The 13,088-nt window shown below is 44.2% G+C and overlaps 1 protein-coding gene across 1 annotated transcript in view; it reads left to right on the forward strand.

Annotated features, from left to right (window-relative positions):
• LOC149434529 (pyruvate dehydrogenase protein X component, mitochondrial-like) overlaps positions 1-13,088 on the forward strand; it is a 137,710-nt gene that overhangs the window by 77,135 nt on the left and 47,487 nt on the right. Inside the window, exon 5 of the mRNA XM_089663681.1 lies at positions 2,951-3,049. Coding sequence (XP_089519807.1) covers positions 2,951-3,049 — 99 coding nt within the window. The remainder of the gene's footprint in view (positions 1-2,950; positions 3,050-13,088) is intronic.

Consider the following 13,088-nt stretch of genomic DNA (forward strand, 5'->3'; position numbering starts at 1 on the left):
TATACGTGATTTTGCGCACAGGTGCCGCCCTGTAGCAGTATATCTGCTATAGGACGGTTAAATTGGTACATACCGTATATTACCTATTCTCAAAGGGTATGCAAACTTTTGAGCACAACTGTATATAATCTCTCATTGCAAGTATTGTAGATCCAAGATCTATGCTTGTTTTCTTGACATATATTCAATATACTCCTTAAAGTGGACGAATCATCAGATATTTTTTCATGTTAGGTGCATGCATCTGTGTAAAGCAGGCATGTCCAAAGTCCGGCCTGCAGGCCATTTACGGCCCGGGGGTCGGTTTAATACGGCCCTCCAACAGCCCTCTCTGCTTTGTGTAATGTGGCCCTCCCACGGCCCTCCCTTCTATGGCAGACAGTCTTCTGCTTGAGAGCAGAGGGCAGTGCGCATGCCTGACTGCGGCGCGTTCTCCCTGGTCTGTGTAAATGCGGCTGTCGCACGGCCCTCCCTTCTGTGGCAGACAGTCTTCTGCTTGAGAGCAGTGCGCATGCGTGACTGCGCCGCGCTGGGAGCGACAGAGGACGGTGACGTCAGGGCCGGGCTTCCAGCATGAAGTGTGTTTCTCTTCCCCTCTCGGCTGCCGAGCAGAGACTTCAGCTCCAGCTACCTTTTTCACCCTTCACATTAGTGCAGGTAAGTTTTTTTTTTTAATTTATTTTCAATACATTGTGAAAACTCAGCTGTCAGTTGATCTTAATGTTATGAAATGAAAAGTCGTTTGCAATTAACTTGGCATAAAATAATTTATTTGCATTTAATTGTAATGGTTCAAAGAATGTTCGAAAAAATGTTCGGCCCTCCACCATGTTCACTTCATCCAATCTGACCCTCTTTGAAAAAAGTTTGGACACCCCTGGTGTAAAGTGTATCACTTGCTTTATTTAGGTATTTGCCTGTACTTCTGCTGATATAAAAGGGTTTACATCTTAGGGAATACCCTAAAACTGTGTTTGTAGACTTGTATAGTGACAACACAGGAACGTCATGGACCCAGGAGTTACCCATTCTTCCCTTGTCCCTCAGAATCCAGCAGGCTTGTCTTGTGGCCGCTCAGATGTGTGAGAATCACAAGTGTTTATTTTAATTGGTGCCCTGAGCCAGCTGCTGGAGATGGATCCTGCGTCTCTAATGACGCGCATCCAGCTGTCTCCTACTTCATTACGCTGTGTGCAGGACACAGACCCGGCTAGCCCAGGGCAGCGCCGGCAAGGCTCGGACAGACGAGCTAACAGAATAATCACACTGAAAAGGTCAGCACTGTGGTGCCGCCAGTGGCTTCTCCGCTGTCTTTAAGCAGCACTGGTGGCATGTATGCTAAAATGGATTAAAATTGTGTTTTGTGCGTCAAGACGTATCAGGGAAGTATAATCTAGTGTAGTTTAGCTGCATTCTTAATATTAATTTACCCACAGGATCTACACAGTCTGATGAGCTTTACAGCTATGTGGGGGAGAGAAAACACACACACTGCAAAATGCTTAGGATTTAAAGGGCATTTGATATTAATGTAAAAACCAAGGCGTGTTAAAGCTGAACTCTAGGCAGATGTAAAAAACACACAAATGAATGCAGCCTGTAATCATTTAATACATCATTACATTTATTTTTAAATGCACGCGGTGCAAGTGCCTGAATATGACCTGGGGCTGGAGTCTGAAAGGAACAAGCAGCACAAAGAGATGATCAGTTCATGTGCTCACCAGAACCATGCTGAAAGGAGGAGAAAGCAGAGTGACAGATATGAGCTCACCATTGTGCTGCTTCCTCTTTCACAGGCTAGGGTTGTGTCCCCGAAAATCTGAGCTCAAAAGAAGGGGGTGGAGCAAGGGTGGACTGACAACTCATGGGGCCCCCGGGCAATAGGGGATCATGGGGCCCCTGTGTCCTTGCCCAAACTCAAAAAAGCCTATGAAAAAGGTACCAGGGGCATCTCATGGCGTCCCCTACTGACCCCAGGCCCTCAATAGGGGATCATGGGGCCCCTGTGTCCTTGCCCAAACTCAAAAAAGCCTATGAAAAAGGTACCAGGGGCATATCATGGGGCCCCCTACTGACCCCGGGCCCTCAGGCAGTGCCCGAGTTTCCAAATGGTCAGTCCGCCCCTGGGGTGGAGTAAGACTAAGGGCATCTACTTACAGAAAAAAGTAAAACTCTGGATTGAAGCTGATTATTTCAACAAAAGCTGTTTTTATTGATCTTTTTGAAGCTGGCCACATACTACAGCATGATTAGATGACTATGTTCACGTTCAGCATTTCAATATGGAAAACTCTTCAGTCAAAATGTAACAAATTTCTAGAGAGAAGATATTATTATAATGTGTGTGGTCTTTCCAACACACGCGGGAACTGGTTTAGGCAGAGCTTGAGCAAGCAGCTTATAGCAGTCATGTCTGTGTGCTTGAAAGAGAAGCTCTTAAAGCCGTATTAAACCCAAAACCAAAAATGTAATGGAAAATGGAAACACAAAAAAGAGGACCCACCGACCTAGTGCATTATCGTTTAAAATTATTTATTGAAAGAACAAAGTAAGTATCATACAATGGACATGAAAACACAGGCATATCACACTGAACAAGATGTTTGATCCAAACAGCTTCTGAGTCCATACGATGGAACCCTGGATGACCAACTGGCTAACGCGTTTCAAGGACAAAACCTCTTCCTCAGAGCTAAATTATTGTAAATGGGGACACAGAGAGAAATGAAAACAGATAGGCGAACTCTCCTTTACTCTATCCAGGGCAAAAAAAAAGACTTCAAAGCTTAAAAAAATACAAACATTCGAACCTTAATCATGAAAGTGAATGGGGAAGAGTGGTATATGTTTTTTCCTTTTTCTTTTTTTTTTTGAGTGCTTATGATGCATTATATCTATTGACATGATCTACATGTCAGTGTTTTGTTTTTTTTGTTTTGTTTTGCAGATTCCGTATAAGTCCAGCGGCTCGACACATATTGGATACACATGGGGTGGACCCAAAAAGTGTGGTTGCGTCTGGCCCCCGTGGGATAATCACAAAAGAGTAAGTTCTTTCCTGTGACCATTTTTAGTCCTATTTTAAACATGTTAATAGATCTTCAGTGAATACAGTGGGGGAAAAAATTATTTGATCCCCTGCAAATTTTGTAAGTTGCCCACATACAAATAAATGAAAGGTCTATAATTTTATCATAGGTGTATTTTAAATGATAGAGGCAGAATATCCACATAAAATCCCCAAAAAACACACGATACAAATGCTATAAATTGATTTGCAGTCCAGTGAGTAAAATAAGTATTTGATCCCCAATCAAAACACGACTTGGTACTTGGTGGAGAAACCCTTGTTGGCAAGCACAGAGGTAAGATGTTTCTTGTAGTTGGTCACCAGGTTTGCACACATTTCAGGAGGGATTTTGGTCCACTCTTTTATACAGATCTTCTCTAAATCCTTAAGGTTTCTTGGCTGTCGCTTGGCAACTCGAAGTTTCAGCTCCCTCCATAAATTTTCTATAGGATTAAGGTCTGGAGACTGGCTAGGCTACTCCATGACCATAATGTACTTCTTCTTGAGCCACTCTTTTCTTGCCTTGGTGGTATGTTTTGGGTCCTTGTCATGGTGGTAGACCCATCCATGACCCATCTTCAGTGTTCAGGAAAGAAGGTTCTTGTCCAAGATTTTACAATACATGGCCCTGTCCATTAGCCCCTCAATGCAGCAAACTCGGGATATACCTTTAGCAGAGAAACAGTCCCAAAGCATAATGTTTGCACTTCTGTGCTTGACTGTAGGGATGGTGTTCTTAGGGTCCTAGTCAGCATTTTTCTTCCTCCAAACATGGAGAGACGAGTTAATGCCAAAGAGCTCATCTGACCACAGCACTTTCTCCCAGTCCTTATCTGAATGATTTAGATATTCATTGGCAAACTTCAGAAGGGGCCTGTACATGTGCCTTCTTGAGGAGGGGGACCTTGCGGGCGCTGCAGGATTTCAGTCCATGGCTGCCTATTGTGTTACTAATGATTTGTTTAATGACTGTGGTCTCAACTGCCCCGAGATCATTCACAAGCTCCTCCCGTGTAGTTCTGGGCTGATCCCTGCTTTCTCATGATCATCCTTCCCCCATGAGGTGAAATGTTGCAAGGAGCTCCAGACCGAGGGTGATTGATGGTTATTTTGTATTTCTTCCATTTAAGACCAACAGTTGTCTCCTTCTCACCAAGCTTCTTCCTGATGGTCTTGTAGCCCATTCCAGCCTTGTGCAGGTCTACAATCTTGTCCCTGACATCCTTTGACAGCTCTTTGGTCTTGCCCATGATGGAGTGGGAATTTGAGTGGAAGAATTCTTTGAACAGGTGTCTTTTTTTTTATTGTTTGTTGGTAGGGTATCAAATACTTATTTTACTCTTTGAACTGCAACTCAATTTATAACATTTGTATTGAGTTTTTTGGGGGCTTTTTTTGTTGATATTCTGTATCTATCAGTTAAAATACACCTGTGATAAAAATTATAGACCCTTCATTTCTTTGTAAGTGGGCAAACTTACAAAATCTGCAGGGGTTCAAATAAATATTTTCCCCACTGTACAGCTGTCAGTTTCTTTTGTTTCAGTAGCACCAACATATGTAGCAGCAAAGTAGAGTGAACGCTGAATGATGCAAATCTGTCCATGCTTTACTTCTTATGTAAAATAAAGAGCAACGCGTAAAGTACCGGTAATCCTTAAGGGCCAGTTTACACCATGCCTGCACCTGAACCGCTCAGGGACGTGGTGTGCGTTCTTGTGCGATTCACATGTGATTCTGTGTGGTAAGATTTCAGGCTATTAATTTAAAATGCATTGCAACCAGATCACATGGTACAAAAGTACTATGCAATCTAATGCGGGCAACCCGCTGCAGACCGTAAATTTTGTGCATTATGTATGCAGTTTGAATCTCACAGGAATGTACAGCGTGGTCTTGTGCGATTCAGATGTGGGCAATGTGTGAATCGGCCCTAAAGTGACCTTGTCACAAAATGTTATATTGCAAAAGACTGGTACTCCTGTAAAGGAGTGATATATTTACCTATCCCAGTGCTTGAGCTGCCAATCTTCAAGAGCTATGGCATCCAGAGAACGCTCCTTAGCCCACTCCCTTTCCAGCGCCTTATGTCCCTTTCACACGGGTGGACTGATCGCAGACATCTCCGCTTACACCTGTCTGCATTTGATCCGATCTGCTAAAAACAGACACATGGAGGATCTGTTCTCCATCCGTCTATCAGATGACAGTCAAATGTAAATGGACAGGCGGTCCGTTTACATCTGACCACCCATAGAGGGAAGCGAGCTGTGTGTGCTCTGCATAAGCGGAGTGGACATGGACCTATCGTCTGCCTGCTCAGCAGGGATCAGCTCACGGAGTCCGTCCATGTAAAAGGGGCCTTAATCATTATTCTTCTCATGAAGAGCTACAATGTCCAGAGAAACCTCTTCATTCAACACCCTTCCCAGTGCTTGAGCTGTCATTCTTCACCTTCTTAAAGAGCTATGATGCCCAGAGAATCCTCCTCATCTGACCAGCATCCCAGCACCTAAGCCATCAGTCTTCACTTTCTTCAAGAGCTTTTGTGTCGGAAGAATCCTTTTCATCCAACACATCCCAGCACCTGAACAGCCAATCTTCTCTTTCATTAAGAGCTAGTGTCCTGAGAACCCTCTCTATCCAACACCCTTTCCAGCGCCTGAGCTGTCAATCTTCACTTTCTTCAAAAGCTTTGGTGTTGGAATCCTTTTCATCCAACACACTTCCCAGCATCTGAATGACCAATCTTCACTTTCATTAAAGTGATTCTAAAGTCATTAAAAAAAATATAACAAACCTATTATACTTACCTGCTCTGCAATGGTTTTGCACAGAGCAGCCCCGATCCTCCTCTTCTCTGGGTCCCCACAGATGCTTCTGGTTCCTCCCCCCTGCTGATTCCCCCCAATTGCAAGCAGATGCTCACGAGCTAGCTCTGTGTCCATTGACACACAGTGTGGCTAGGCCCCATCCTCTTGCGCCTTGCTCCCTCCTCACTGGCTGTGATTGATAGCAGTGGGAGCCAATGACACATGCTGCCGTCTCTGAGCCAATGAGGAAAGAGAGATCTGCTGCTGTCTTGCACATTTCTGGTTTGAGATCAGGCTTGGGTAAGTATGAAGGCGTCTTTGGGGGAAGTTGCATGCAGAAGGTTTTTCAATTTCATGCAAAGAATGCACGAAGGTGAAAAACCTTCTGCCTTTAGAACCACTTTAAGAGCTACAACATCAAGAGAATCCTCTTCAGCTGACACTCGTCACAGTGCCTCGGCCATTAATCTTCACTTTCTTCAAGAATAAAGATGTCCAGAGAATCATCTCCATCTAACACATTGTGGGATTGTCAGATTGCTGGTTCCCCACCAGTTTCTGTGGTTCCTTCTGTCAGCATTGCAGGCCAGGCCATATTCCTTAGCAAGTTGGCGCTTCAAGAGAGTGAAGATTAACAACAAAGGTGGTTCCAAAGGCGAGTATTCTTTTCCTTCCAAGGTGCACTTTTTTTTTAGATTGCATCAAACGAGTACTTCTTGGCTGTTGACATGTCTACCGATTTACTGGTTAGGTTTTCCAGTTCATCATAATCACTATCCTTCCTTACAGCATACAGGACATGCTCATTTGGAAATCGGACATATTTCAGCTACAGACTTAGGCACATTTTATCTGGCTATGGTAGATACATTGTGCTAGTGCATATTGTTTTTTTCTAATATGGGCTGAATTGGATGAAAGCATCTGTACTCAGTTCAGTTTGGATAACAGTTTAGTCATCCGCTGTTTATTTTTCTTAATCTTTACAAGTCTGGGAGGATTCGGTCACCTCTCTGCAGTGCTGACAAAACTGTCTGTATTTTTAGAATTGCCTCAATGGTGATAATGACTCGTCCCCTGGAAAGTAATGATGAAAGTGACACATTATGAAACGTGCGGCTTAAAATATCTCATAATTATAATGTTGGGACTCTTCATGACAGTTTCTTATGCTCCTAATTGCCTGAAAATCTTACACTGTGAGTGTTGGGTCAAAGCAAGCAGGTTTCGTAACTGATGACTCCTGATAGAAGAAGTATGGCCAAAATATACATCTTCTGTGAGTCACTGGAGTGTACTTAGATCTGCACTCCTGTGACCCAGGTTCAGCCGATGATGGGCTAGACTCCACTGTTGGCTGACATCACAGAGCCAGTCCATGCTCTGCAGGGATCCCAACAATAATGTCGGGATCCTCCTAGATGCCTGACCAGCAGCTGGCTCAGCCTCTCGGTGTGCTGTTGGGAAATTGAGCCATGCGCTCTCGCCCCAGTGAGCGCTGGTGGGGGCAGGGCACAGAGTAGACCCAAGAAGTGAGTGATCAACAGTCTTTGATCACTCAGTTTTCAGTGTGGAACCAGCGGGGAACAGCTGCAGCATTGGATCCACCAGGCGAGTATGAATATTTTTGTTTTTTTAACTGCACATCTCTTGGAAGTGTTTTACAGAACTACACTAAAGCATTTTCATGTTACTGAGCTGGCCATGGAGTGGTGGAATCTAAAGGCCCAAATCAGCCAAGCTTGTCCCAGAATTTCTGGTATAGACACTCGGGGTTGTTCATAAAGATTGTTTTAGATGTGCCTCCATGTGACAGGTTCAAGTACCTGTTGTAAACCGTTACGTGAATCTGGGGCACGCACCACAGAGTGAAGCGCACTGACACCGAAGTCTCCATATGTCCTTAGTGGAGCTGAGCATCCTCTTGCCTATGCAGTTGTCACTCGGACAGCGTAACAGCCAAGGATTTTGATGCTAGGTGGGCGGACCCTGATGGGGATTGTGATTGACAGCAGGCAGTGGGTGGATCCATACTTAACAGACAGCCTGCTATTGACTATAGAGTCCACCCACTGCTTGCTGTCAATCACAAGGAGAGCGCGGACCTGTTGGGGAGCTAGTGTCTAAACATTCTCATTAGGCTCCACTCACTCTCGGGGTCACTGGTTACTAGGAGGCTATTGGCTGTGAATTCAACAGCGTCCTTAACCAACCAGTTACAGGTTGGGGGTTGGTAGCAACGGCAAATAGGCTGCCTGCTATATACAGTGTATGGAAACAGGCACTCTGTCTGTCTCTGTCCGGCAATTTAGATTTGGTCTTGATTACCTTCAGTTTTTGTTTTCTACCAACCGGTAGTAATTATTTTTGAATTTGATGCAGTAAGAGTGTCACTCTGTAAAAGTGGTGCTATATACAGCTACCTGAATCTGTCATATATGTCGCAAAGTTACTGAAACAGGTTTGGGGATTTTTTAATCTGTCACAGGCCATTTTATAGGGCCATAGTGCCAGAAAAGTGTCTTTAGAATGTCATTGAGTTCTCGTGAGTGTTTTTCTTCTCTTCTCTCTCCTCTTCACTCATTGTGTCTACTTTCTCCTCTCTTCTCCTTTCAGTCATTTGGGGCTCGAAATGTGGCATCACCTAACACTATAGATTTTTTGATGCATGTGGCTGGATCTGTACAGTTGTAGCTGGTGTACACGTTGAAAGCCAATGTCAGGCTGGAGACCAGGATCAGCAACTGCATTAAAGCCTCATTCACCCTGTGCCATTCACTCTGGATTAGCTGGGTCTTCCATTCTCATTAGTATAGCTAGTAGGTTACTACACCCTTGAAGATATGTGTACCTCTCTGATTGTAGTGCAGAGGCATATTTACATACCATAACTACACCAAGATGCTGTCAACTCTCTGTAGCAAGCACTAAATGAATGATTCAGGCACCACGTATGACACTTGATGGACTGAGTACCCGTGGCCTGCTGTCTGATGGCAGATTTATTGAAAGCTTTATTGCCACAGGGTGAAAATAGGTTGTTGGTGGAGGTAGGATGCTTTTTGGCATACAGTATTAAGCATGATCCATTTCTTTCTCATACATGTGCACTTTCTCTCTTCTTCTCCTTCCTCCCTCTTTATTTCTGTCTCCTCTCTTGTTTTCCTCTTGTGCCTCTGTTCTTTCCCTTTCTTCTCTCTTTTCTGCGCGCTCTTTCATGCTGTATCTTACACTTTCCTTTGCTTTTTCTTTTTCGCATGCTTTCTCTTTCTCATGCATACTCTGATTGTTTTGTGTGTTTGCTCTTATTCTTTTGGACGCTCGCTCTTATTCTTTTGGACGCTCGCTCTTATTCTTTGCCGCTCTCGCTTGTATCCTTTGCCACTCTCTCGCTCGTATCCTTTGCCGCTCTCTCGCTCGTATCCTTTGCCGCTCTCTCGCTCGTATCCTTTGCCGCTCTCTCGCTCGTATCCTTTGCCGCTCTCTCGCTCGTATCCTTTGCCGCTCTCTCGCTCGTATCCTTTGCCGCTCTCTCGCTCGTATCCTTTGCCGCTCTCTCGCTCGTATCCTTTGCCGCTCTCTCGCTCGTATCCTTTGCCGCTCTCTCGCTCGTATCCTTTGCCGCTCTCTCGCTCGTATCCTTTGCCGCTCTCTCGCTCGTATCCTTTGCCGCTCTCTCGCTCGTATCCTTTGCCGCTCTCTCGCTCGTATCCTTTGCCGCTCTCTCGCTCGTATCCTTTGCCGCTTTCTCTCTCGTATCTTTTGCGCTCTCTCGCTCGTATCTTTTGCGCCCTCTCTCATTCTTTGTGCCCTCTTATTCTTTTGCGCTCTCTCTTCCTTATTCTTTTTCTCTCTCAATTTTTTTTGGGCTCTTCTTCTTTTGCACCCTCTTATTCTTTTGCGCTGTTATTCTTTTGCACTCTCTCTTCCTTATTCTTTTTTTTTCTCATTTTTTGTGTTATAATTCTTTTGGGCTTATTCTTTTGCGCCTTCTCTAATTTTTTTGGGCCCGCTCACATTTGTGTGCGCTGTTGCTCTCTTTATCGCACTCTCTGTTCTTCTTATGCACACACTCCCTCTTTCGCAGCCACTGTTTCTGTTGTTCCCAATCTCACTCTTTTGCACATTCTCTTTCAAGATCTTATTCTTTTGTGTTCTCTTTCAAGCTCTCATTCTTTCATCCTCTCTCTATTTTAAGTGCTTTCTCCCTTTCTCTTTTGTGTTTTTTTTCGGGCACTCTTTCTCTCATGCGCTCCCTGTCTCCCTCCTATTTCTCACCCTGTTAAATTCAAATATACTTTATTGGCAGGACCAAATATAGTGTTGCCAAAGCAACTGAAAAGTTATGGGTTGGATTGGGGGGTGGAAGGATTAACTCCTAGGACAATATAAAAACCTCTTATTTTCTCTCCATTTTGAATTACTGAGTTCTTGTTTCTTACGGCCCCTAACATCTCCCCACGGGATTTGTCATGTCACAAAGATCTGTCTATGCAGGACAAGCCATTTGGGGTCACTGCACTCATATAAAACCATCTCCTGTAGTGTTATCCCTTATGGCCTCTAATAGCTCTTAAAATGTTCTCATGAGACACGTACCGCAAACTCAGCAGTTGGCTGAGATAATATTGATGAAAATGCATTTTTTTCTTTTTATTAGAAAACACTTATTGGCCCTTTGTGATGTCATTGATTGCCAGTACTGGTACAATACTGCATTTCTGATAACACAGCTGACAATGCAACTCGGATGTTAACACCCTTAATGGAATATTGTCCTTGTTGCCTATAATGGCCAGGCACATAGGGGTTTATTTAGGAAACCTGGAGAGTGCAAAATCTGGTGCAACTCTGCATAGAAACCAATCGGCTTTCAGGTTTTATTGGCAAAGCTTAACTGAACAAGCTGAAGTTAGAAGCTGATTGGCTGCCATGCACATCTGCCCCAGATTCTGAGTGCTCCACTTTTAGTAAATCAATTCTTGGTTATTGCATTGATAGCTTGACAATTAGTTTTATGATAATGACCTAATGTATGGCCTTTTACACTAGATCAGTGGTTCTCAACCTGTGGGTCACGACCCCTTTGGGGGTCGAACAACCCTTTCACAGGGGTCCCCCAAGACCATCAGAAAACACATATTTCCGATGTGTAAAGAGCAGCTACTGTGTAGAAAGCAGCAGTATTGGAGGTAAAACAACACTCATGGATTATAATTACTGGGTAAATAATTTTATGGTTGGGGGTCACCACAACATGAGGAACTGTATTAAAGGGTCACGGCAGGTTGAGAACCACGGCACTAGATGAAATGTTTTCCCATGTGTCTTTTTTTTAGGTTGTACATTTTATAGCTTTTATTTAGAGTGTACACTCAGCTGTACATTTCAGATTTGCTTTAAATCGGAAATTGAGTTTTTTTTTGTTTTTTTTTTCCTGCATAGTTACATTGGTTCAGCTTGGGCCATTGTAAGTATCCATATCTCATACTTGACCAATCCCAGTCGTCGCTACTGCAGTGATAGCAGCAGTCATTTGGTTTCAGTGCCAAGCTGCTCCAATTCTATAAAGTAACCACAGGGGGTTTCATGCTCACAACTGCTACCATTCAAGGAAAGCCTTCTATTTTTTTTTTCCACTGAATACATGTTATTCTGTGAGTAGAGAAGGTAATGACACTACTCCACCTCATCTAATCAGAGAACACCTTGTATTCACAAACAAATAAAATACAAGGCTTTCTCTGAATGGCAGCAGTGCAACCCAGCCCCCCTATGGTTACTATGCAGAATTTCAGCTGCTTGGCACTGGACCTAAATTATTGCTGCTATCGCTACAGTGATTTACAGTAGGGTTGCACCAATACCATGAGTACGAGTACCGATACTTATGCTCAAGGACTCGCCGAAACCAAGTACTGACACCTTTTGCGGTGCGATTTCAGCCCATACAAAATGAATGACCTCACAGATGTGGTGCGATTCGCATGCGGTTTCTCTCCCCGCTTCTGTGTGTACCCAGGCTGAAGACTCTATAACAAGCCTTGGGTTCACACGAGGGGTTGTGAAACTGCCTGTAATTCAGACAGGAGTCGCACCACATTTCTGTTCAAATCGCATGGGATTCTTTGTAGTATGATTTGAGCCTTTTTCGTTTTGTATGGACTTAAATCGCAGCACAAAAGTACCAGTTTAGGTATTGGAGCATTTGCACCATTACACGTACTAGTGTAAAGGCTCAGTATCAACACCGATATCCGTACCGGTGCAACCCTAATTTGCAGCTTACACAGGGGCAGTCCAGTAGGAGCCGACCGATGTAAATAGGCAAAAAAAAAAAAATATCATACAAAAACTTCAGCTTTAGGCCCCACGCACACTAGCATTTTTTTAAGCTCCTAACAGCTGTTGTTAGCATTTCTCTTTCTGCTCCAAGAAGCTAAAATAGTGTTCTCCTCTGTGTCCATGCACACTACTGTAGGCTATTGGCGTTTTTTGAGCTTCAGCTGCTAGGAACAGGAAAAAAAATAGTTTTTTGTACAGTCTGGATCATTTGGAGCGTTTTTCAAGCAGAAATGTTGTGAACAGCTTTTTTCTAGCTTTTTTTTTTTTTCTTCTTTTCTACATATACTGTAAAAACACTAATAAAACGCTAAAGATCCTAAACACTTCTAATGCTACTAAAACATGCTAGTGTGCATTGAGCCTTAAAGCGGAGTTCCAGACATTTTTGTGTTTATTAAAAGTCAGCAGCTACAAAAACTGTAGCTGCTGACTTTTAATAGGCACACACTTGCCTGTCCTGGAGTCCAGCGATGTTCTCTCCTGCGCCGTCCCGTCTCCCCGCAACGGCGCTGACATCTCAACTGTGGGCACCAGGCTGTGACAGCTTGCAGCTTCACAACCTGGTGCCCACTGCGCATGCGCAAGTCACGCTGCACCTCCTAATTGGTCCGGCAGTCTTCTGGGACCTGTGAAAGTTCGCAGGAGACTGCGGGAGGGAGGAGGGGGCTGAATTTCCGGCTCACTTTGCCACGCCGAACTGAGCGGGAACCTGGCAAAACCAGGTACCCGCTGACCCCCCGCCCCCAAAAGGCGCCAAACATGGAAGTGGAGGGGGGAGGAGGCAAATAAGCACAGCTTCTGCTTTTGAACGGAACTCCGCTTTAAAGTAGATGTGAGCACTAACCCAATGACGTTTG

The sequence above is a fragment of the Staurois parvus genome, unplaced genomic scaffold (genome assembly GCF_062004578.1).
Source record: "Staurois parvus isolate SC_StPar_1 unplaced genomic scaffold, SC_StPar_1.0 ptg001746l, whole genome shotgun sequence".
Lineage (NCBI taxonomy): Eukaryota > Metazoa > Chordata > Amphibia > Anura > Ranidae > Staurois > Staurois parvus.